We start from the raw sequence: 24,643 nt of genomic DNA, 5'->3' as shown, positions 1-24,643 counted from the left end.
CATTCACCTCAAAATGTAAATATTCCAGTGTTAACCTTAAATGGATGGGCAGAATCAGGATTTGACTTTGCGCAGTCTAATTCTCCACTTAACATTGCCCACAAGACAATGCTTGTCTGCAAAATTGCCACACAGACAAGAATAAACCAAGAGGTAGCTCCAGTAAACCACCTAGGTTTTTCAGCAAGGACAATACACAGACAGACACCCTATGTTCTGGCACAAACATCTCTATTCCTCTCAAGGCTCTGCGATTAGCAGATGAAAACTCTTCAGGGTGGGGCCTGCACCTATTTACACCTTTTTTCTTTTTTAAAATTGAGGTGAAATACACATAACATAAAGTTTGCCTTTTTAAACCATATAATTCAGTGCTATTTATTTTTTTAAAGATTTTATTTATTTATTCATGAGAGACACACACAGAGAGAGAGGCAGAGACACAGGCAGAGAGAGAAGCAGGCTCCGTGCAGGGAGCCTGATGTGGGACTTGATCCAGGGACCTCAGGATCATACCCTGAGCCAAAGGCAGATGCTCAACTGCTGAGCCACCAAGGTGTCCCAATTCAGTGATATTTAGCACATTCACAATATTGTATAACAACCAAGTCTATCTAGTTCCAAAACATTTTCATTACCACAAAAGAAAACCCCATACCTATTAAGCAGTTTATCTCCAGTTCCCTCTCTCCTAGCACCTGGCAACCACCGATTTGCTTTATGCTCTATAAATTTACAATTCTAAGTAGGTCATATAAATGAAATCATACAATATATGACCTTCTGTTTTTGGCTTCTTTCATTTAGCATAACACTTTCAAGGTTCATCCATGTTATAGCATGTAGTTTTACTACTTCAAATTTTAAATAGCTGAATAATATTCCATGGTATATACATAACCACATTTGTTATCTATTCCTCCTTTGAACTATTGGACTTATTTCCAAATTATTCTTATTTTGGCTATAAGAACAGTGATGCTATGAACATTTATTACCAACATTTGTCCAAATACCTGTTTTGTGTGTAGATCTAGAAATGGTATGGCTGGGTTATATGTTAACTCTCTAACTCTCTGCCAAACTATTTTCCACAGTGTACGGTATTAAATATCTTGCCATATAATCATCCAGGCCTATTGTAAAGGAGAAAGGATAAAATAATACTGTGATGCACAATAGCATATATCTTTAAAAAAGGAAAAATGTGTAATATACATATAGGCACAGTATCTCTAGAAAGATACACTGGAAACAGTTACATGTTTTTTTTCTAAAAGAGGACCTTGGGAGATTAAAATGGAGAAAGACTTATTTTTCATGCCTACCCCTTTTGCACTGTTTCATATATACGCTTCATCAACTCCCTTGCTCTAAAATATTTTAAGGGCAGCCTGGGTGGCTCAGGGGTTTGGTGCCGCCTTTGGCCCAGGGCGTGATCCTGGAGTCCCAGGATCGAATCCCACGTCGGGTTCCCTGCATGGAGCCTGCTTCTCCTTCTGCCTGTGTCTCTGCCTCTCTCTGTGTGTGTGTGTCTCTCGTAAATAAATAAAGTCTTTTAAAAAATAAAAATTAAAATTAAAAAAAATATTTTAAAAATTAAAAAAAAAAAGTTTTAAGTAATCTTTACACCTAGCTCACAATCCCTAGATCAAGAGTTGAATGTTCTAATTAAGCAGCCAGGTACCCTGATAAAATATTTTTAAAGCCCCAAAGCAAGCCATGCAATGAGAGGAGGAGTATGCTCTGGAATAGGAAAAATACACATGTTTTTGTAAAGTAAACTCTACCCTAAATGTGGGGCTTGAATTCACAACCCCAAAATCAACAGTTATATGCTCTACCAATTGATCGAGCCAGGCGCCCCCATCTTTTATTTAAAAACTTTTTGTATGTTATTTTTATTTAGTATTTTTCGCTCTTTTTAATATTTTATTTTAGAGAAAGAGAGAGACATAGAAAGAATGCATGAGCAGGAGAGGGATAAGCAGACTGCGCTGAATGAGGAGCCTTACATGGGGCTCGACTTTACAACCCTAAGATCATGACCTGAGCTGAAACCAAAAGTTGGTTGCTTAACTGACTGAAACACCCAGGCACCCCTCTTTTTTTATTGTGGTTATGCATAAGCAGGCAACTGTTGATTTAAGCTCAGGTCTTAATCTCAAGGCCATGAGCTCAAGCCCTACGTTGGGCCCATGCTGGGTGTGGAGCCTACTTAGAAAAGAAAACTTTGGGGCACCTGGTTGGCTCAGTCAGTGGAGCTCTTAATCTCGGGGACAGGGACGCCTGGGTGGCTCAGCAGTTGAGCGTCTGCCTTCGGATCAGGGCGTGATCCTGGGTTGGGGTATCAAGACCCGCATCAGGCTCCCTGCAAGGAGCCCACTTCTCCCTCTACCTAGGTCTGCTTCTCTATGTCTCTCATGAACAGATAAATAAAATCTTAAAAAAAAAAAAAATTGGGCTATGAGTTCAAGTCCCATGCAGGATGTAGAGATTACTTAAAAATAAAATTTTAGGGATCCCTGGGTGGTGCAGCGGTTTGGAGTCTGCCTTTGGCCCAGGGCGCGATCCTGGAGACCCAGGATCGAATCCCACGTCGGACTCCCGGTGCATGGAGCCTGCTTCTCCCTCTGCCTGTGTCTCTGCCTCTCTCTCTCTCTCTCTCTGTGTGACTATCATAAATAAAAAAAATAAAAATAAAAATTTTTTATTTATTTTTTTTTTAATTTTTTAAAAATAAAATAAAATAAAATTTTAGCAAAAAAATAAATAAATAAAAAATAAAATCTTAGGGCAGTCCAGGTGGCTTAGTGCTTTAGCGCTGCCTTCAGCCCAGGGTGTGATCCTGGATACCCGGGATCGAGTCCAACATCAGGCACCCTGCATGGAGCCTGCTTCTCCCTCTGCCTGTGTCTCTGCCTCTCTCTGTGTCTCTCATGAGTAAATAAATAAAATCTTAATAAATAAAATAAAATCTGGGATCCCTGGGTGGCGCAGCGGTTTGGCGCCTGCCTTTGGCCCAGGGCGCGATCCTGGAGACCCGGGATCGAGTCCCACGTCGGGCTCCCAGTGCATGAAGACTGCTTCTCCCTCTGCCTATGTCTCTGCCTCCCTCTCTCATTCTGTGTGACTATCATAAATAAATAAAAATTAAAAATAAAATAAAATCTTAAAAAATGTATTAAAAAATAGAAAACTTTAAAGTTTCCCAAAGAACTGTTTCATCTTTTGATTGGGTGGCAATTTAAACATGTGTATGTATTTACCAAAACTTGCCAAACTGTCACTTAAATAGTTGCATTTTACTGTGTGCAAATTATACTTCAATAAAGATGATTAGAAAACAAAAACAAAAACAAAAACAAACCTCCCCAAATGACTCCAATTTTGGAAATTGGATCCCAAGTTTGGCAACAGCCAAGTTTGGGAGCCACTGTTCCTAAGCATCAGAGTTCTGTTGTAGTTCCCCAAGAATGACATCTTAGGATGCTACCTCCTCCCCCCAAAAAAATCTCTTCCACATTGGGCTGCCTCACTGGGTCAGTCAGTCAGTAGAGCATGCAACTCTTGATACTGGGATTATATGTTCAAGCTCCACACAGGGTGCTAAGATTACTTAAAAACAAACTTAAAATAACATTTCTTCTACATTAAATGAGTGTGATTATTGGGTACTACAAACTGTAACTTGAATAGTCAAAGTTAAAGGGCTGCATGTCTGGCACTGGAGCTATGTGCTTCTCTCTCACTGAATCCTCATAGCATTTAGATATTATTCCTATTCTACAGAAGAGGAAACTGAGTTTCAAAGGGGTCACATTACTGTCCAGGGTCCTAAGTGTAAGAACTAGGGGCACCTGTCTGGTTCAGTGAGTAGAGCGTGTGACTCTTAATCTCAGGGTCATGAATTCAAGCCCAACATTGGGGGCAGTTTACCTTAAAAAAAAAAAAAAAAAAAAAAAGGTTGGGATGCCTGGGTGGCTCAGTGGTTGAGCATCTGACTGGCTCAGGGCATGATCCTGGTTGAGGGACCGAGTCCCACATCGGGCTCCCTGTGGGGGCCTGCTTCTCTCTGTGTGTCTCTCATGAATAAATAATAAAATCTTAAAAAAAAAAAAAAAAGCATAAGAACTAGTACTTAACTGTCAGCCACTCTCCAGAACCTATGCTCTTACCCAAGATATTCTACTGCCTTTCTTTTCTGAACTTAAGACCTTCAAGAGATAAACAGGAGCTTCCTTCCCAGTAACTAGAGAAGTTAAACAAGAGACTTCATCCAGAAAATAACTTTTCCACAAAAAATTAAATGCATTATTTCCAACAAAACTGCCAAATCACGTAATAAAATGGTCTCATGGCAAAAAACATACAGCTACAGCATTAAACATCCACTTAAATGTACTTCCTTAGGCTCTCAAAACTTAAATATCAAATAATAGGGTTACATAAAAATACACCAGAAGATGTGGCTAGGGGGCTCAGTGGTTGAGCCTTTCACTCAGGTCATGATCCCAGGGTCCAGGAATTGAGTTCTGCCATCACGCTCCAGAAAGGGAGCCTACTTCTCCCTCTGTCTGTGTCTCTGCCTCTCCGTTTGTGTTCATGAATAAACAAATAAAATCTTAAAAAAAAAAAAAAAGACACCAGAAAAGTGACATAGCATTCACTCTATGGATTCATGAAAGACACAGCTCTGCAACAGAAGGCTTGAACACAATGAGAAAAAGGTAAGGACATCTGGGTGGCTCAGCGGTTAAGTGCCTGGCTTCAGCCCAGAGCATGATCCTGGAGTCCCAGGGTCGAGTCCCGCCAAGATCAGGTCCCACATCCCGCTCCCTGCATGGAGCCTGCCTCTCTCTTTGCCTATGTCTCTTGCCTCTCTCTCTGTGTGTGTCTCTCATGAATGAATGAATGAATGAATGAATGAAGTCTTAAAAAAAGGAAAATAAAATGAGAAAAAGGTAAAAATAGAATATATATATAACAAAAAAAGTAGAATTTTCAAACATGCTTAAAGTCAAAACAAACAGGGGATCCCTGGGTGGCGCAGCGGTTTAGCGCCTGCCTTTGGCCCAGGGCCCGATCCTGGAGACCCGGGATCGAATCCCACATCGGGCTCCTGGTGCGTGGAGCCTGCTTCTCCCTCTGCCTGTGTCTCTGCCTCTCTCTCTCTCTCTCTGTGTGTGTGACTATCATAAATAAATAAAAATTGAAAAAAATTAAAAAAAAAAGTCAAAACAAACAATTTTTAAAGTAACGATTAAATCTCTGTTTTTTGTTTCTTTTTTTTTAAGATTTTATTTATTCATGAGAGACAGAGAGAGAGAGGCAGAGACACAGGCAGAGGGAGAAGCAAGCTCCATGCAAGGAGCCATTGTGGGACTTGATCCAGGCATCCAGGGATCACATCCTGAGCTGCAGGCAGCCACCCAACCGCTGAGCCACCCAGGTGTCCCATATCTGTGTTTTAAAGCAGCTAAAAAAAAATAAATTAAAATAAAAAATATTAAATAAATAAATAAATGTAAAAATAAATAAAATAAAATAAAATAAAATAAAATAAAATAAAATAAAATAAAATAAAATAAATAAAATAAAATAAAATAAAATAAAATAAAATAAAATAAAATAAAATAAAATAAAATAAAATAAAATAAAAAGCAGCTAAGAGCTTCAAAAGATAAAAACCAAATTCTTGGGATCCCTGGGTGGTTCAGCAGTTTAGCACCTGCCTTGGGCCCACGGCATGATCCTGGAGTCCCGGGATCGAGTACCACATCAGGATCCCTGCATGGAGCCTGCTTCTCCCTCTGCCTGTGTCTCTGCCTCGCTTTCTCTGTGTCTCTCATGAATTAATAAATAAAATATTTAAAAACAACAAAAAAAATTCTTTTCAGTTGGAAAAGCATGAGACTCCTGAACTCAGGGTTGTGAATTTGAGCCCCACGTTGGGTGTAGAGATTACTTAAAGAATTTGTTTTAGGGACTGTGGTCAGTCCTAAAAGTCAGACTGTGGTCAGTGGATGCAGTGTTAATAAAATTGGAAAACTTAATGAAGGGCAGCCTGGGTGGCTCAGTGGTTTAGCGCCGCCTTCAGCCCAGGGCGTGATCCTGGAGACCCAGGATCAAGTCCCACGTCAGATTCCCTGTGTGGAGCCTGCTTCTCTCTCTGCCTCTCTCTTTCTCTTTGTGTCTCTCATGAATAAATAAATAAAATCTTAAAAAAAAAAAAAAAACAATGAAAAACAAAACTCCTAAGAATAAGCCTGAAAGATAAATGAAATGTACATATAGCAGGTACATGAAAAATAAATGCTTCTGGCTTCATGACTGAACGCTCTTCAACCACAGTTCAATACACAAGTGTGCAGGAGAGTTAGCATGGGTTAGAAATTGCCCAAGAACCCATTAGTCATAAAAGGTAGTCTGAGCAGAAAAAAATCTTCATCCCACCACCTACTTTTCTGTCTATTGGGAAAGTACCATCTCTGCTATTACTTACCATTGCTTAAGAGTGGAACTAAATGATCCCGGAGTCAAATAAAGGCAGAATCCTTACTATAGTGCAAGATAAATTAAGACAATTTATATGGTCTCATATTGGGCGCCTGGGTGGCTCAGTCAGGGAAGCATCTGCCTTTAGCTCAGGTCATGATCCCAGAGTCCTGGCATGGAGTCTTAACACTGGGCTTCCTGCTCAGTGGGGAGTTTGCTTCTCCCTCTCTCTCTCTCCCCCTCCTCCCTCTCACACACACTCACACACACACACACACACACACACACACACACACACACATATTTTTCCTCTGCATCAATTAAAAATAAAATCTTTAAAAAAAAATCTATTAGAGTTAAACAAGTATTTCCACTAAGGAAGAAAACTAGTATGCATTGACCATTGTCCTCTTCATATATTATTTCACCTAAAATTCCTATAAAATGGGAGCATCTGGGTGGCTCAGTTAGTTAAGCATCCAACTCTTGATCTCAGGATTGTGAGTTCAAGCCCCACCCTGGGCTCTACGCTGGGTGTGAAGCCTACCTTAAAAAAAAAAAAAAAAAAAAAAAATTCCAGGATGCCCGGGTGGCTCAGCAGTTGAGTGCCTGCCTTCAGCTCAGGGCGTGAATCTCGGGATTGAGTCCCTTGTCCGGCTCCCTGCATGGAGCCTGCTTCTCCCTCTGCCTACGTCTCTGCTCTCTCTGTGTGTCTCGTGAATAAATATTTTTTAAAAATCCATAAAATTTCGATAAATTAAATGTAATCGTCATTTTATAGATAGGTCCTGAGGCTCACAGAAATAACCTGGTTAAGTGTATCTATGTCTGAGATACCTGGGTGACTCAATGGTTGAGCATCTGCCTTTGGTTCAGGGCGTGGTCCCAGAGTCCTGGGATCGAGTTCCACATCAGGCTCCCTGCATGAAGCCTGCTTCTCCCTCTGTGCCTCTGCTCCCCCGCCTCGGTCTCTCATGAATAAATAAATAAATACTTAAAAAAAAAAAAGTCTGCTTGAGATTCTCTCTCTCTTTGCCCCTCCTACTGTGCACAAAAGCTCTCTCAAATAGTTTCCAATAAATCTCCGTGCTTCTGTTTTTGTCACCCTATAGTCTATTTTCCATACATGAACTAGAAATATAAATAAATCAGATCACATTATTCCCACTATAAAAACTCTTCAGTAACTTTCCAATACAATCCAAATGAACTCTAAATTCCTAGTTCCTCCAAGATCTGGACACAGTCTACATGTAAGATTTTATTTCTTCCACTCTTTCCACTTACTCTTTAAGCTCCAGCCATTCAAGAATTTTTTTGCTGTTCCCTAAAAAAGGGAAGCCCATCCCTTACCTATCATGAGACTTTCCTACTAGAACATTAACTCAAGAAGCGGAACTATTAATATTTTTGTGATTATTAACACCTAATGCACTTTCTACTTCCTGTCAGTGATATTGAGAAAAATAGGTAAGATTCAAAACTAACAATCTTTAGTTCCAAACCAAATGTCTATATTTTTAGGAATAAAGATATCGTAAAACAAATAAAAAAACTTAAGGGTAGGAACATCCTTTTTTTTTTTTTTTTTAAATATGAGAGTTAGTTTCTTTCTATTTTTTAAGATTTTATTTATTCATGAGAGAGAGAGAGAGAGAGGCAGAGACACAGGCAGAGGGAGAAGCAGGCTCTACACAGGGAGCCCGATATGGGACTCGATCCTGGATCTCCAGGATCATGCCCTGGGCTAAAGGAGGCGCTAAACCGCAGAGCCACCTGGGCTGCCCTCTTTCTTTTTAAAGGATTATACTTATTTATCCAATAGACAGACAGAGAGAGGCAGAGACATAAGGAGGGAGAAGCAGGCCCCCAGCAAGGAGCCCAATGCAGGACTCCATCCCAACCCAAGGAGCATGCCCTGAGCCAAAGGCAGATGCCCAACTGCTGAGCCACCCAGCAGTCCCTACAGTTTATTTCTTTTCCTAAGTAAGCTCTATGCCCAAATTGGGGCTTGAACTCACGACCCCAAGATCAAAAGAATTCAAGATAAAGAGTCGCATGCTCTACCAAATGAGCCAGCCAGGTGTCCCAAGGGCAAGGACCTTCTTTGTTTTCTTCAGATGTGTCCCAGGACAGCTCTGACATATAGTAACTATTCAGTAACTACTTGTTCAATGAATGAATGACAAAACCGAAACCTAACTTGGCCATTCTTCTTAGCATACCAAGGAGTTCAAAGCTAATCAAAACCACTACCATTATATGCCTTCACTGCCAGGTAGCCCATCTCATCAAAAGAGATTATTCATCTCCTTCACAGCTCACTTCTCCATCTACAGAGTTCCTTCAGATCCCCCCCAAAAACAAGGAAAGCTGATAAAAACAGTACTAGACCAAGATATTTATCATGGAATGAATGAAGATACTTCTATTTCCTTTATCTGTAATTAGTTTAAATATCTAAACAACCCCAGGATGAGCTATTATACCAGCTGTTAACATTGCTCCCACCTAAGCCAATGTGACTCCGACCCCTCTAGTAAGAGGGAAGATTGTCCTCTGATCTTCATTCTCCAGCTGGCTCATTTGCTAATGATAATTTGATACATCCAAAGCACAACCTCTGGATAAACTGTATAAGAACCAAACTATTAAAATAATGAAAACTTAAAGATGAAAAACAGATGGAGTAATGGCCCAGAAGTGAAAGAGGTATGTGTATAACACAGTGAATCTCCTTAGAAAATATAGCATCTGAAAAAGAAATATCTTAGGGCACCTGGTGGCTCAGTTGGTTGAGGGTCCAATTCTTGGGTTTGGCTCAGGCCATCATTTAGGGGTTGTGGGATCAAGACCCACATTGGGCTGTGCACTGGGCGTGGAGCCTGCTTGGGGTTTCTCTCTCCCTTTGCCCCTCCCCACCCCTCTCGGAAGGAAAGCAGGCAGACTTAGAAGTGAAAAAAGAAGCTACAGAAATACTTCATAGAGAGATAAGAAGACCAGAGAGAAAACGTATGCAGTAAGATTAAAAAAAACTCTCAAGATTACTAAAGAGAATCATTAACAATAATGCACTCACATTTCCCTAGAACTTACATTAATATATAATCATATCTTCCATGGGAAAAAGGGAGTAAAAAAAGTTTCTATTTACATACCTTACAAATGTGCTGCAAGACCCACGGGCTGTGTGGCAGAAGTTCTACAAGTGCCTTGAACTTCTCAGATGTAGGCACTATAAAAATATAAATATATCAGGAATTATGTCTATTCATTTTACAAGGAACAACACAAAACATAGGATGTAAACAGGCTTGCCCAAAGTTCCAAGACATAATTTAGAATCCAAGAGAGGGAAAAAGTGTAGAATTTAACTTCTGACTAATATACCACCAAATTTATCACATTTATACAAGCTTAGCCTCCTTCAGTTAATATTCACAACCAATGTTATATTATTTTTTAATACAATATTTGTTTTTTTTTTAATTTTTTTATTTACTTATGATAGTCACAGAGAGAGAGAGAGAGAGAGAGAGAGAGAGAGAGACACAGACACAGGCAGAGGGAGAAGCAGGCTCCATGCACCGGGAGCCCGACGTGGGACTCGATCCCGGGTCTCCAGGATCGCGCCCTGGGCCAAAGGCAGGCGCTAAACCGCTGCGCCACCCAGGGATCCCTGAATATTATTTTCTAAATATTTCCCTTTTAAAAGCAAATGAATCCTATGTAAATTAATTTTCCAACATTATAAAACTTTTCAAACATACAGCTAAATTAAAGGAATCTTACAATGAACACCTGTAACCTACCACCTAGACTACCACAAACATCTGAATAACTTGCTTTAATTATACATTCTTATTAATACAGGCATTACAGAGAAATTACAAACTGAAAGGCAACTGTCAGAAAATCAAAAATCAGGGTGAAGTCATTAGGTCAAGGAAAATAGTATTAGGAAATGCTTATAATGTTTTTGTCAGAAATGATCAATATTACTTTACTATTTAAAGTCAGAATGAGGGACACCTGGGTGGCTCAGTGGTTAAGCGTCTGCCTTGTGCCCAGGGTGTGATCCTGGAGTCCTGGGATCGAGTTCCACATTGGGTTCCCTGTATGTAGCCTGCTTCTCTCTCTGCCTATTTCTCTCTCTCCCTCTCGAATAAATAAAAATCTTTGGAGAAAAAAAATAAAGTCAGAATGAACTCAGATCTACCCCTACTCTTGGTGAGTGATTCTAGTTATTTAACATCAGATCAAATTATTCTCCTGCTAAAAAACATCTAATGATTTCTCATCTCAGAATAATCCTAAAGAACTTCCCATATCCTAAAGGCCCGACATGATCTGGTTCCTACCCACCTCTCTAATTTCATTTTACATTCCACTTCTCCCTTTACTCCACTCCAAATATTTTGGTCACTTATGTTCTCCTTTTTACCTTCACCTGAATAGTGAGACACTATTATAAACATTCTTTAACATATTTACTTTACCCACTCTCTTCATTAAAAACAAAACAAGCTCATTTTGGGACAAACTGCAAACCGGCTGCAATATAACTGAGTGTATCTCGTATTTTGAACACTTTAACTATAAAATATTATTCACAATCCTCTGGAGGAAGCACCAATAAATTCAGACCAACACCCAGAATGAGCAGCTTCGACGGCTGATTTTTCTGTCACATGACTACCATAATTATGAGTATACAGGGCCTTCACATAATACTACAGCACCACAGATCAAAAATGAGTCATTTGAAATAGAAACTTGAAATAAGAATTTTACAGTAATTATTAACTTCAAACTGTCTTGGAAATTTTAATTTATTAATCTCACAAGTACTTAACAGTGAGCATATCCCCAAAGAGCACAGTATAGTAAGACACATTAACACATGCTTAAAATTTAGTTACATTAATATGCAGATGCAAACAAAGTTCCTCTAGCCAGGGACATAAAAGACTAAACTAAGTGCTACGGGAAGGTAAAATAACTTTTAAGTACCTTTTAAAGTACAAATATATGTGATTAAAATCCAGTGATTATGTACCATTTATCATTATCACTAGCAGCGAAATGCAATTAAACCCAAAGTGCTGTCTAGAGAAGCTCAGCAAGCCCAAATTAGTTCTCTTAGAAGCTGAAGTATCAGTCTGTCTTCTGAGAGTTAACATAAATCTCTCAGCTCTAGAACTAAAACAACCCAAAGTAGCAACTCCTCCTGTCACAGCTTGAATTCCACCTCAGTATCTACCTGTTTTCACTCTCCTAAGAACAATCAGGACAATGAGAATACGTTAAAACTACTGCCACACATACACAGAACTATTTACTTAATATGTGCAGTTTCTTACCATCCCACCTCAAATTAATAGGCAAAAGAGCCCTCAGTCACATTAGAACATCTTGGTCTGACCTAATTATGTTGGGCTTTGGAGCAGGGGAGTCTGGGCCTCACATTGGAAGAAGTTGTTCCCTCAAGAGGACCCAAACACCCCTGGGTGGTACACTCAGTCGAGCATCAGACTCTTGGTTTCGGCTCAGATCATGATCTCCAGGTTGTGAGATTCGGCCCAAAGTTGGCCTCGGAGCTCAGGGAGGAGTCAGCTAGGGTTTCTCTCTCTTCCTCAAAACCTCCCCATGCTCGTGCTCTCTCTCAAATGGTTAAATAAATCTCTAAAAAAAACAAACAAGCGAACAAAAACCCCAAAACACCTAAAGCTAAAACTAGGCCAGGCACTCTGTATATTCATTTATGTATTTCAATCAACTGCTGTAGGACCATCCAGTTCCAGGGAGGAGAGCGCAGTGAAAGCTAAAGAACTGAGTTTGTTTAGAAATGAATTTTTCAGGTTCTCAAAACATATATAAAATCAGTAATATGTAAAAGAAGAAAATACTGGAAATAAGTCCTGAATTTTTCCTTAACTCTAAGGAAGTTGTTTCAGAGTACAAGAATACCTCAGAGTTCTGGCCTGCACCTGACCAGAAAAATGACCTTAGGAAATTTATGTAAGTCTCTGAGACTCAGTTTCCTCATCTGCAAATAGGGTTGGACCATAAGTCCTGAAGATACCTTTGGATCTAAAATTCTAGATCTATGAAAAAGTCAGTGGATTTCTATTCTCTTCTTCCCTCCAGTACAAATTTTTTATAAGAAAAGAAGCCATAACTCTAAGCCTAGAATCTGACTCAAAGCGAGTTTTCTTCTACTTTGTTAGGTTCCCAGGGGCCACCACTCATCTACAAAAGTAGATGGAACTACTATAAAAACAATTTATCAAAAGATCTTTAAGTTTTCCTTCACAATCAAGAATTAGTCTTGTACTTTCAGGCCAAACAATGTCACGCCCAACGCTCATACCAGTATCTCTACCAATTTAGCCATGTCTAAAGTGACAATCATGTAATGGTACATATATGTACCATTTTCAACCACTGAGTGGTTGAAAAATTAAATGACTGAAAAATTCTCACCACATATAACATTTTAAAGAATTTTAAGTATTTTTCCCCTTCAGATCTGGCAGGGAGGGCTATAAAATGCATACCTGAAAAAAACATTTACTTCAAAGACAAACACCAAAAGAAGGAAACATATCACAAATACTGGTAAAAACTTTAAATCAGGACCATTAAAAAAACACAAGTGGAAAAAACACTGTGGTAAAAAAGGATACCAATTTTCCACCATAAACTACTGCACATTGTCTTGACCAAATCGATTTGAGGGCAAACAGTGCTATTTAATAAAGACAGCTTGTAACTGGGTTCAATCGGTAACTAAGGACAGATGTTTAGGGGATTCCAATCAAGGTAATAACTTAGACTAAGCAAAGTCGCAAATTAATACTCTATTTCAATGCAATAGAGTTTAAATCATGAAAAAGTGCTTTCAACTGGAAAATTCCCTTTTCAATACCCAAGAATCCTAACCCGTAAGATTTCAACACTACTTTACTTACACAATCTCCGAAACTACTGCATTTAAAAAGAAAATCTACCCAAAACATAACTGGACTTCACCCCGTATAAAACGGTGATTCATGTTTCATATTCAATGCAAAAGCCAAGATGGAGTTGTAAAGAGTTTCTTTCCCATTTCAACTCCCGACAGCCACGCGCGCTTCGCAGGGACCGGCTGCACCGCGCGGTCGCCGGGCCCAGCTCGAAGCCCCCGCCCTGCCCCGCACGGCCGTGAGAGAGGAAGAGCCAGGGACCGCGGGCGGGCGTCTTGGGCTCCACCAGGCCTGGCCGGGCGGGGGAAGGGGCGCGGGAGGCCGCGGGGCGCGCTTCCGGGGACTGCGCGGGCGGGGCCGCCGCTCTGGGGAGCGGGGCCCCGGCCAGAAGGCTGGGGCCGGGGCCCAGGGGTAGCCGGCTGAGAGCAGCAGGTGGGGCGCGGCCGCGGCGGGGCGGCGGGCGGGCGGGAGGCCGGAAGAGCGGCGGGCGGGCCCGGGGCGCCGCGGCGCCAGGAGAGAACCCTCTCGGCTCACCTCAGGCGACGACTCGCAGTCCGGCCTCTCCGCGCCGAGTGCGCCTGTCCGCGAGTCGGAAGCTCGGAGACTGGGGCGGGTGGCTGAGAAGACCGCGGCGAACTAACGAGAGAACCGACGGAGGACGGCGGGCGGCGGGCGGGGAGCGCGAGCGAGGGCGGTCGGCGGCGGGAGGGCGGGGAGCGACGTGCGCGCCCCCGTGTGCCAGCGGGCTCGAGCCGGCCCCAGCCGCGGCCCCGCGCACGCGCGCACACTTACAGCTCAGCCACGATTGCTCAGGAGCGCGTCCACGCCCTAAAAGCAGGGCGCTTAACCAATCACTGCAGCCGCGTGGGGCATCACGGGAACTCCGGGGCTATAAAAGACCTGGTTGCTATTTTATGCTCCTCGTCTCACTCATCGTTTAAGTAAGCAGGGTGGGGCTAGGTGCGCGTGCGCGGTTTTAGTACTCCTCCCCAAACTGCCAACTCTTCGCGCAAGCGAAGTAGGCTCGCCTTGCCTGGTTTACGCGTGCGCATTAACGGGCCTGGCCCGGAAGACCAGACGCCTGCGCAGTGGGTGCTATAGTGACAGTCCCCCGGGTGGGGCATGGGCCAGTCATGGCGGAGCCTTGGTCTGGGCAGTCCTTACAGTCTCTGCCGACCTTGGTGCTGGGCACCCTGGGCACCCTGGGCAGCGAGTTCCTGCGGGAGTGGGAGGCGCAGGACATGCGCGTTACCCTCTTCAAGCTGCTGCTACTGTGGTTGGTGATAAGTCTCCTGGGCATCCAGCTGGCGTGGGGGTTCTACGGGAGCACGGTAACAGGGCTGTATCACCGCCCAGGTGAGGCTCCCCATCCCCACCGGACTGCATCATTGGGCTCCCCAGAACTCCCTAGACTACCACTGGTCTCCTAAGAACCTCATCACAACTTTATGCTCTACCCTGACCCATGCCAACATACCATTTCATGCCAGAAATCCCGGACCACCCATCACATTTTAACCGCTCCCTTGAACCTCCATCAGACAATACCATTAGTCCCTTTAAGGCCCCCACAAGACTCCATCAGACAACATCACTGGCCTTTAACTTGATCTGGGCTGATACCTGCTCAGATTCCCACCCCAAGCCTGCTGCAGCTCTGGATGTGTTCCTGCCCCCAGGTCTGGGCGGCCAGAACGGATCCACACCTGATGGCTCCACGCATTTCACTTCGTGGTAAGTAAATCTGTGCCCATGGCAACCCCATGCTTGGCAGGCAGAAGACACACCTATGCTGGGAACAGGGACAGGGCCAGGAAGTTCTCAGGGCAGGAGTCCACCAGTTTAGTGGCCTTTGCAGCAAGCTCCAAGGCTTGCAAGTAGAGCTCAGGCTTCGAATGATACCAATTTAACAGCCCATTGATAGGCTATTCAGCAACCTGTGGGGCTGGTGGTGCTACTGCCAAAATTTCAGAGATAAAGTAGCAGGTCTGTTGAGTTCAACTCTACTGCAAGCGCCTCAGTTTAGAAAGGCAGGAGGCTTTGTCCTTATTTATTTATTTATTTATTTATTTATTTATGATTTTATTTATTCATGAGAGACAGGCAGAGACACAAGCAGAGGGAGAAGCAGGCTCCATGCAGGGAGCCTGACATGGGACTTGATCCTGGGTGTCCAGGATCACACCCTGGGCTGAAGGCGGTGCTAAACCGCTGAGCCACCCGGGCTGCCCAGCCTTTGTCCTTATTGCATTGACTGGCCTCATCAGGGTCAGCCGCCTCATCTGTAAAACATCAACTCCCTAATCAAAAGAGCATTCATTCAACCAATTTCTGAGCTCCTACCATGACAGGGGCCACACTAGGTCCAGAGAACAAGGAACCCAGGCCCTTTACAGGGGGAGCCCAAGATTTAAAAAGGAGGGCAGCAAAAAAATAAAAAATAATAAAAGGAAAGGGTAGTAGAGCAGGGGGTGAGGGCAGTTTTCTCCCAAAACAGACAGCTAAGCCAAGGGCAAAGGCTAGGGAGTGCTTAAGTGTGCCAGGCAGAGAGAATGGATAGAACAAGACCCAGGGGAAGAACAAGGGTATCACATTGGAAGGATAGACAAGGCTGTGACACTATAGCTCAAACGTGAAGGCATGGAGGGACCACGAAACCTGACCTTAAATCTCAGGAAGCTATTAAAGGACTCAGCAAGGCTATGGTCTGATCAAACTTGCCTTTATAACTGCTGCTTTATGGCAAGAAGATGAAGGGGTCCAGTAGAGAAGGCAAGAGGCCAGTTAGGAGGCTGCCTGCCACTGCCCAGGGCCTGGGCAACTGGGATAAAGGTAGGCACTCCATAAGGTGAGGAACCAGAAGGAATAACATGTCAGCAGGAGAAAGGTGGGAGACTGAGTGGGCTGTGGGAACTCAGTAGAGAGGTCTAGATTGTAGTGTGGCCTTTCTGAGTCCACCTCAGCCCTTAAAAAGGCTAGAGAGAACCAGTTTCAGGGACTGTTAAGCTGCCTGTAGAATAATCCTTCTCTTCTCTCCATCACTTTTTAGGGAAACAGCAAATGAACCTCTCAAAACTCACAGAGAATAAGGGAAGGCAGCAGAGGGATCTCCAGGGACATCACCGGGTCTGCTGGTTCCCACACTGGGTTCTGCTGCTGCCCAGACCTGAGACGACGGCAGGGAGGTCAGGGTTGGGGGTAGGGAATACCCCAGTGCTTGCAGGCCTGGGCCTCCACTGCCCTTGGCCTTGTCTCCAGCAGTCCCAGGCATTGGACCAGTAAAGTTTGCCTCTACCCTGATCTGAGTGCCTTAAGGAGAGAAGGCATGTTCCTCCTCTCAGGGGTCAGCTCAGGAGAAGCCTCTGGGTTGGGGAGACCAACTGTCCATTTTCTTCCTTGGCTTTTTCCTGTCCCTCTTCTCATCCCCCTGGGATATGACCCCATAGAAATTTGTCCTGAGAGGAAACTTGAGGTTGACCAGCTCTGGGATTTGTAAAGGAAGCCTGTTTTCCCCTAAGCTCTGGGTTTCTTGAATGTTTGCTTCGTCGGCAGGAAGCCAGGGAATTCTGGACTGGACATGGCCTTATACTTTGTGGTTACTTAGCTGGCCATTCAAGAGTCAGGCGGGGGAGCTGGCACCATCCGGACACAGAGGCACCCAACACCCTCCTCCCTGGCCCATCCAAAGCTTTCCAGGTGTGAGTCAGACTGTAGAAATGGTCTTTTTACTGAATATCAATTCATACACCTCTCAATTCTTATGGGAAACTGGGTGCCTAAAAGAGGCTGAGCCCCAGGGAGTGACCTTCCACCCCCAACTGTTTTAAGTACCCATGAGATTGTACCCTGCCCCCTCACAGGGAGACACTAAGCAGTAATGTGGAGTGGCCCTGCCCCACCATGTCCTGCAGCTTCATTGGTTCCCATCTTGACCAGGAACCACATAAGCTTCATCCTAAGAGGCACAGGCTCAGCAACTCTCTACTAGCACCATCTCAGCCCCCAAGAACTCTCAACAGGGAAGAGCCATAGGCCGCCATTTAGACAGTGGGCCAAGGGAGCTTCCAAATGTGTGAATGGTACATGCCAGTTTCTGAAAACAGCATAACCCTAGAATTGTCTCCTTTCCTAACCCTAGAATTGTCTCCTTTCCTGAAGGCTGTATTCCTGCTTCTGCTGGGCCATCACTTACCTCAGTGTCCTGTCGCTGCTTCTCTAGTAGAAGTCACATTTGTATCTGTCAGCCTTTGGATGGGCCACCTTGACAGCAGAAGTGCACTGGAAGTAGGACTACACTGAACTGATGGATGTGTACCTATTCCAGAGCTATCTTCTGGCTGATAGGATGGCGGTTTTGCACCCCAGCCCTATCCATTGACACCACCACACAGAATCAGGGTCTCACATTTCACCCCAGGTTCAACTGAGGATGTGGTTTATTAAACATGGAAGCGCATCAGCTGTGTGATTATTCAGACAGGACAAGGGTGTGCATGCACAGGGGGAACATTAAGGGGTACTGCGCCTCAGTACCCAGAATGTAATAACTTGCAGAGGTGGAGAGGTGAGGCCAGCTCCCTAGAGGAGCAGCAATGGATGCCCCAACACAGAGGGGCACTATCCTTGTTAAGTTTTTAGACCTGCCCTTCTCAAGGGGAACCCACTCTGAGCTTGCCTCAGAGGCCAGGCAAGCAGGCATTGAGCTGGCACCCCAGGAACCATGTAGACAAAGGACAATGAAGCTAGATTGGCAAGCAAGAAGGAAGCTTGTTTAATGTTTTTGTTTTTTTTTTTTTTTTTTTTTTAGGAGTGAGTGGAGTCCACTAATGGGCCCCAGGGGCAAAGGTCAGCCCAGGGTAAGGCAAGTCCAGGAGGCCCAGCCTGTCCTACAACAGCCCTGGGGCTCAGAACAGGTGGTGAGCCTGGCATGGTTGCTACTGGGCAGCAGGCTGGGCTAACTTGGGAATGTGGAAGAGTGAGTCTGTGCTCCTCAGCTGTCCCCAAGTTTACATAGGCACAGCAGCCAGACAGGGCCAACCCTCAGTGAGTCAGGAATCATTCCTGCCCAGGGAGAGGCAGCAGTTTGCATTCGTGCAAAGTAAACTGAAGGAGACATCCGGCACTACCCACGGTAATAACTCCTTTGCAGTGTGAGAAACCATGGTGAGGTAGGTCGGGCAGGCTTTATTCCCCCCATCCCCCAAAGTGAGCTACTACTCCACAGCCAGCCCTGGCACAGTGGAAGGGGGAGATGCCAGAACGACAGTGTCCCATAGCCTCCTGGCAGACAGACCAGAAGGGGGTCACTGGGAGCCCAGGCTGACATTGCAGCAGCCGCTCTCTTGCTCAGAAATGGGGTCTTGAAAAAAAAAAAAAAAAAGGAAGAAATGGGGTCTTGAAATTAAAGAAGCCTAGGATGAGGGTGGGAGTGAGAATAGGTGGTATGGGCCCCCCCTTGACCAGACAACCAGAACCAACCTCCACCCTAGCCCCCCCAGTGTATTCAGCCTCAGCTTCCTGACCAACCCTTATATGCCCTACAGGTCCAGGTTCCTGGATGGGAGAGCCCCTGCCCCAAGCCACTTTCACTTGAGGGTATAGTAATTTGTGGTCACAAAGGGCATCTTGCTGACCACAGCCATTTGCTGCTTCCGCCGCACCTCTACCAGCAGTGGGGTACCTGGCCGACTGTACTCAGAGGGCACATAACCCATGGCCACATTCTTCTTCAGACAGGGAGAGGGGCAGCCACTGGTCACTGTACCTGTGTGGGCAGATGCCATAGGTCAGCACCACTCTGATGCCCACCCTCTGGTGGGGGGAGGAACAACAGCTCCCCAACCTCTCTGGTCCACCTACCAATCACGGTGCCCTCCATATTCAGGATGGGGCTGTGTGCCCGCACAGGTGCCCCCTCGCATGTTAACCCCACACGTCTCCGCTGCACCTTGCCCTTCAGCTGGGCAATGATGACCGAGGCTCCAGGGAAGTCCATGGCAGCTCGGCGGCGCTTCCCTGAAGCATGACACCCCAGGATTAGCTATAGTCCATAAGACCCCTGGCCCTAGGAGGTCCTAGTTACAAGGACCCCAAATAACATCCATCCAGCAGTGAGGCCCCTTTGCTCAGGTTCTCCCAAGCCCCATTCCTCCCTTTACTGCAGTCGGCCACCCACCTCTTGCCCCAGGTCTTAAAAGAGGCTGTGCTGCCCACCTCAGCCTGCTGAAGATCCTCAGCGTCTAATGGGCAAAGTCACAATGGCATCTTCAGGGAAAGGAGGCTTGGGGAGGCTGCGTCATTTGCTCCAGGGTGCACACCCTTGGAAGCAGTCAAGGGCTAGCCACTGCAGCTTTTGCGATTCTATCCCTGAGTGCCAACCCAACTCACCCAGTGTCCAACTAAGGCTGCCTTCCACAGGCGTGGTGTGCTCATCAATGTCACTCCCATACAGGCAGAGGCCTGCCTCTAGGCGCAGGCTGTCCCGAGCTGCCAGCCCTGCCAGCTTCACCTCTGGGTTTTCCAGCAGAGCTGCAGCCAGGCGGACTGCCGCTGCTGCTGGCACCGAGATCTGTATGGGACACCAGTGAGGAGGTAAGCAACTAGCTCTGGAGTCCTGGGCCGCACACTACCCTAACTCCCACTTCTTGACCTACCTCCACACCATCCTCTCCTGTGTAGCCACAGCGGGTCACGCGGCAGCCGGACACACCAAACACCTCCATCACAGCACTGGTCATGAAGGGCAATTTCCTCAAATCATCTGCCACGCCGGCCTGCAACACCTGGGTCGCAGTGGGGCCTGGGCCCAGGGAGCCAGTGACCAAGCGTCCAGGTCCCCATTTCCCCTCAAAGCTGGACCAGAGCCCTTACTCGGGCCAGAATAAGCCCTGAGCAAGTCCTACTTTGCAGGTGGGAGAAGATGGTCTTGCCCACAGCCCCTGGGCCTTACAGCAGGTGGAGGGAGTGCCTATTTCCAAACTTAACAATTATGGCACACAACTACTACACCATCGACACCTCCCTCCTAGAATGGCCAGTGCTAAGCAGTCAAAAAAGCCAGCAAGGCAAAGGTCGGCTCCAACCCCAGCCTGGCCTGCTCACCTTGCAGGGCTAGCAAGGCATTATCCACCACCTCCAGGCTCACATCACTGCCCATGTTTTGAAGTTCCCTGACCTTGCCCTGAAAGGAAAGACAGAAGAAACATATCAGCTTCTGGGACCGCTTACTGAGCACCTACTGTGGGCTGAGAGCTGAAGATTTAGGCAGAATAAGCTGGTTCCTATCTTACAAGGTCCTATAACTAAGTGGTAGGAACAACCCCAGCTCAGGTCTGCGAGTGTTAACATCAGGCTCCAGCCTCCACCTTCTCACTTGGGAGCCAGGACCAGTTTCACCTTCCCTATTCTCCCATCACTGAAACCTGGCATTCTTCACGGAGGGCCCACTCTGGCCTGCTGTTCATTCACTCAAAGAGACATTGTCTGAGCCCCTTTACCCTGCCAGGTCTGTCCTAGACAACAAAGATGCTGTTCTGTGAACAAAGAAGACAGGGTACCTAGAACACAGAAGGGCTGTACCTGCATGAGGGCCAAGTCCTTGTCCCAGCAGCCAGCATTAGACACCACATACAGGTACCCCTCAGAGGTGCTGGTCACAATCAAGTCATCTTCGATGCCTCCAGCCTCATTGGTAAACAGCGACAGTGTCCCCTAGTGCCAAAGTGGAACATCTTTGCTTCCAGGTTCAGGAGGCCCAGGTCAAGTATGAGTTAGACACACCCCTGGGGCTACTAATTAATGAACCCTCAGGCAACGGGATGGGGGGGGTGGAGAACAAGGCTAGGTAAGCCCAGGCCCCTGCCCAACCCCAGGGTTTTTTTTAATCTTCCTACACTGAGAAAGTTTTCACCCCTTTCCCATCTTGTTAGACCTCCCTGATTTGGTGGGGCCTCTGCACTTCTCCCCACTCAAGTACTGAGAGACCCACTTCACATTTAATTCAGGACTCCTAGGCCTTGGTGCTTCATCCCACCCAGACCTCAGACAACTTAGTCCATGCCCCAAACCCCAAGACAAACTTCAAAGTCCATTGATGATCCCATAAATGCCACAGCAATACTTCAAAATACTGGGGGGCTGGCTTCACAGCCTCCCCACTGGATGGACAGAGCCTGAGATTGAAAGGTCACATGGATCACCTGGGTATTTGTTTAAAATGTAGGTTCTGATTCCACAGGTCTGGAGCAGGGCCTGAGAGTATATTCCTAACAAGCTCTTGGTGATGAGACTGCTGGTTTAGGGACTACCTTTGCATTGCAAGAGGTTTGGCAGCATGGAGGTCACAATACAGGACATAAACCTGAGTCTCGGGGTAGCCCTGGTGGCGCAGCGGTTTAGTGCCGCCTGCAGCCCGGGGTGTGATCCTGGAGACCTGGGATCGAGTCCCACATCGGGCTTCCTGCATGGAGCCTGCTTCTCCCTCTGCCTGTGTCTCTGCCTCTCTCTCGCTCTCTCTGAATGAATAAATAAATAAATCTTAAAATAAATAAATAAATAAATAAACCTGAGTCTCTGGCTTCCCAGCCTGATGTGGCTAAGGACAGAATAAACCTCTCCCTGCAGATAACTAGACGTCTAGACATGACTCAGGGACCCCCATCTCCCAAGACTGCAAGCCCTGAGCAGCTGTGTCTGATCCATTGCTGTGCCCCCACCATTCCCATTGCTGGCTCAAGAATAAGAACACCCACTGAGCAGAAATACAAGAGAGAAGAGGGGCCCACCTGGTTTGGCCTTAGCTCTGCAATATCTCCAACCACTAGACTCTCCATCAGCTTCACCCGGTCACAACCAAGTATCTTGGTCTGGGAAAGAGATCAAAAACCTCAGGCCACTGGGCAGGAGGCATCCTCCCTGCTGTCCACAGTCCAGTCCAACCCAGCCAAAATGCCTGAGCAGTCCTTTGATTCTGCAAGTGGCAGAGCCCTACCTTCTGATTCCCACCTCTGCCAGTACAGAAGAGGGTGAAATGGGGGAAGTTCGGGAACTTGAAAGGGCCCGGCACCATCCTGAAATACCCCCATTTCCAAACCAACACCCAGGAGAGTCGATGGGAGTGGGTGCCAGCCCTGGGGAACCTGGGACATAAAGGCACACCACTGAGTAGGAGCAGACTGAAAAGACTAAAGAGACAACCAAGAGACCCTCTGAGTTAACTTCCTGGGAGCCATAGTCTACAACACCTAGACCTCCACCTCTTCTGGGAGGGTGGCTCTTGGAATCCAGCTCCCAACAAAGCCAAGAGTTGCACCACTGTAGATGGGAAGCCCTGATCTAGCAAACAGTGTGCTCCCCTTGCTCACCTGCAGCATGTGGGACACGTCAAAGAGCGAGCAGTGCCGGCGTGTGTGCAGGTGTGAGTCAACATGACTGTCCCGGTACTGTACAGGCAGACTCCAGCCTGCAAACGCCACCATCTTCCCGCCATGAGCCAGGTGGAAGTCATAAAGAGGTGTCCTTCGGAGTACGTCCTGCGGGTGGCTGGGTTCAGGGCCACCAGTGTCCCGGCCTCCACCCTCCTCCCTCGCCCACCTCCAAAATCGGCACCATGCCCCATCACCCTCTATCCCACCTGTGCGCGACTGAGCGGACGGCCCAGGGCCAACGGGAGCGCCTGCAGCCGCAAGCCCAGATGGGGTACCACGGTCATTGCCCGCTGCATTGTTGCCCACAACCGGTGCAGCCGGCACACAGAGGTTACCACTCTGCCAGGCACGCTGGGAGATGTAGTCCGGGCTCTGCTGGGATAGGTCACTCTCCCACAAAGGGGATTTGAAGGGGCGGGCAGCCCCAAAGGCAGGCAGCCCCAAGGGCAGGCGGGGCTTTCGAGCAGTGGACAGTGACTCCAATCTGTAGGGAAACAGCCCCAGGCACTTCAAGTTGATCTTCCAGGGTAGATTAGGCTGTCCAAACCAGTTAAACTGCTCAGAAACAGAGCTAGGGGCTAGACCTCCCCTTGCTGACTGCTCTGCCTCCAAAAGGTCGAAGTTCTATAAAAGGCCAAAAGGCCTGAATTGCACATTCAGGACAGCAGGAGTGTAAGGTCACAGGAGGGGGAGGGGTGGAGAGGTTGCTGGAGGGTGGATCCAGCCGGCATGCCGAGCACATCAGTAATCTGGCCTCTGGTGAGGGTCTCGGGCTCTCCCACTGGGAGGACACAGGCAGCCAGCAGTCATGCATTCCACAAGTATTTATTGATCTTGCTGCACACTAGGCCCTGTGCTGGGTATGAATGAAGCACAGTTCCTGCCACTCCCCCAAGGTCCTCCTCTCTCTCTCTCTCTCTCTCTCTCTCTCTCTCTCTCTCTCACACACACACACACACACACACACACACACACACACTCTGAGGGCTGCTACTCCCTGAGCACAGGATTATGGTCATTACCCTTTTAGCAAAAGCTGAATGGGGTAAATAAATGACCCTGCAGGCAAAGATAACACCTGCAAGAACTCTGATAGATAAGAGCAGAGGGTAGTCACCAAAAGGTGGCTGACCTTCCTCCAGAAAGCTGTTGAGCCACACAAATGTCCAATTTTCCAGGTCTAGCACAGGTTGCAGTACTGCTACATCGCAGCTCCCTGGGGCAAAGCCAGGAAAAAAACTTAAAAGATTTTCTAAGAGCAGCCTGCTTTATTCCACAGCAGGCCTGGGGTTGTAGTAGATGTCAGTCTCTTAAAGGACACCAATGAGAATGCTCACCTGGACCCACACCCTACCAAGGTTGATCTTTTATCACACTGAGCATGACTCTTGGAACATGGCAGCTGGGAGAAGGGACAAGGATGTGCTTTAGACAAAAAGGTCCCAGGACTCATTATCAGATGCCAGCCTTGCCGGAGGCACCTGTCCAGGCTGGATGGGTAGACCCATTGAACACACACCCAGAAGCCAGCTCAGGGACCAAGGGGCTCAGGCTGCCCAAATCCCCAGCTTTGCTCCCTAGGCAGGCAGGAAGTAAGACAGGAAACAACTTCTTATGGGCATAACACAAACGGAAAGAAGACCACTAGAGGGCGCAGAAGGAAGAAATGGGCTCCGGTTTTCCCCTCACACTTCAAACTACTTGAGTGCCATGGCTACAGCAGCCTTCCAACAATAGTTAGAGCCGGTTTAG

The 24,643-nt window shown here is 46.4% G+C and overlaps 3 protein-coding genes across 4 annotated transcripts in view; 1 reads left to right on the top strand and 2 right to left on the bottom strand.

Annotated features, from left to right (window-relative positions):
* Nucleotides 1–14,188, bottom strand: part of RHOA (ras homolog family member A) — a 61,686-nt gene extending 47,498 nt beyond the window's left edge. Inside the window, exons 1-2 of the mRNA XM_055342685.1 lie at nt 14,001–14,188; nt 9,657–9,733 (exon numbers count right to left, since the gene is read on the bottom strand). The gene's annotated coding sequence lies outside the window, so the exon portion shown is untranslated. The remainder of the gene's footprint in view (nt 1–9,656; nt 9,734–14,000) is intronic.
* Nucleotides 14,189–14,390: 202 nt separating this feature from the next.
* TCTA (T cell leukemia translocation altered) lies at nt 14,391–16,983 on the top strand. Of its 2 annotated transcripts, none has more exons than XM_055342686.1 (3): nt 14,391–14,822; nt 15,098–15,200; nt 16,516–16,983. In XM_055342686.1, the coding sequence occupies exons 1-3, from the start codon at nt 14,600–14,602 to the stop codon at nt 16,553–16,555; spliced, it is 366 nt and encodes a 121-aa protein (XP_055198661.1). In that variant the 5' UTR covers nt 14,391–14,599; the 3' UTR covers nt 16,556–16,983. The 2 variants fall into 2 exon arrangements, with proteins under 2 accessions (XP_055198661.1, XP_055198662.1); XM_055342687.1 differs by having other exon boundaries at nt 14,395–14,822; nt 15,146–15,200.
* Nucleotides 16,984–17,867: 884 nt separating this feature from the next.
* AMT (aminomethyltransferase) lies at nt 17,868–23,231 on the bottom strand. The gene is made up of 9 exons (XM_055342682.1): nt 23,098–23,231; nt 22,829–22,996; nt 22,250–22,330; nt 21,045–21,176; nt 20,568–20,646; nt 20,120–20,265; nt 19,854–20,034; nt 19,326–19,481; nt 17,868–19,230 (listed from the first exon to the last, which is right to left on the bottom strand). Exons 1-9 carry the CDS (start codon nt 23,185–23,187, stop codon nt 19,052–19,054), a joined length of 1,212 nt encoding a protein of 403 aa, XP_055198657.1. The 5' UTR covers nt 23,188–23,231; the 3' UTR covers nt 17,868–19,051.
* Nucleotides 23,232–24,643: the final 1,412 nt, after the last annotated feature.

This window comes from Nyctereutes procyonoides, unplaced genomic scaffold (assembly GCF_905146905.1).
Source record: "Nyctereutes procyonoides isolate TBG_1078 unplaced genomic scaffold, NYPRO_anot_genome, whole genome shotgun sequence".
Classification (NCBI taxonomy): domain Eukaryota; kingdom Metazoa; phylum Chordata; class Mammalia; order Carnivora; family Canidae; genus Nyctereutes; species Nyctereutes procyonoides.
Note: the sequence above shows the minus strand (reverse complement) of the source record. Positions and strands in the feature narration are given on the sequence as shown.

Excerpts from the sequence above, each read along its gene's own strand:
- TCTA (XM_055342686.1), top strand. The coding sequence starts at position 14,600 with ATGGCGGAGCCTTGGTCTGGGCAGTCCTTACAGTCTCTGCCGACCTTG. Across the intron at positions 14,823-15,097 it reads AGGGCTGTATCACCGCCCAG|ATTCCCACCCCAAGCCTGCT; the intron begins GTGAGGCTCCCC and ends ATACCTGCTCAG. Across the intron at positions 15,201-16,515 it reads TCCACGCATTTCACTTCGTG|GGAAACAGCAAATGAACCTC; the intron begins GTAAGTAAATCT and ends ATCACTTTTTAG.
- AMT (XM_055342682.1), bottom strand. The coding sequence starts at position 23,187 with ATGCAGCGGGCAATGACCGTGGTACCCCATCTGGGCTTGCGGCTGCAG. Across the intron at positions 20,647-21,044 it reads AGGACTTGGCCCTCATGCAG|GGCAAGGTCAGGGAACTTCA; the intron begins GTACAGCCCTTC and ends CTTTCCTTTCAG. Across the intron at positions 19,231-19,325 it reads TATGGAGGGCACCGTGATTG|GTACAGTGACCAGTGGCTGC; the intron begins GTAGGTGGACCA and ends CTGCCCACACAG.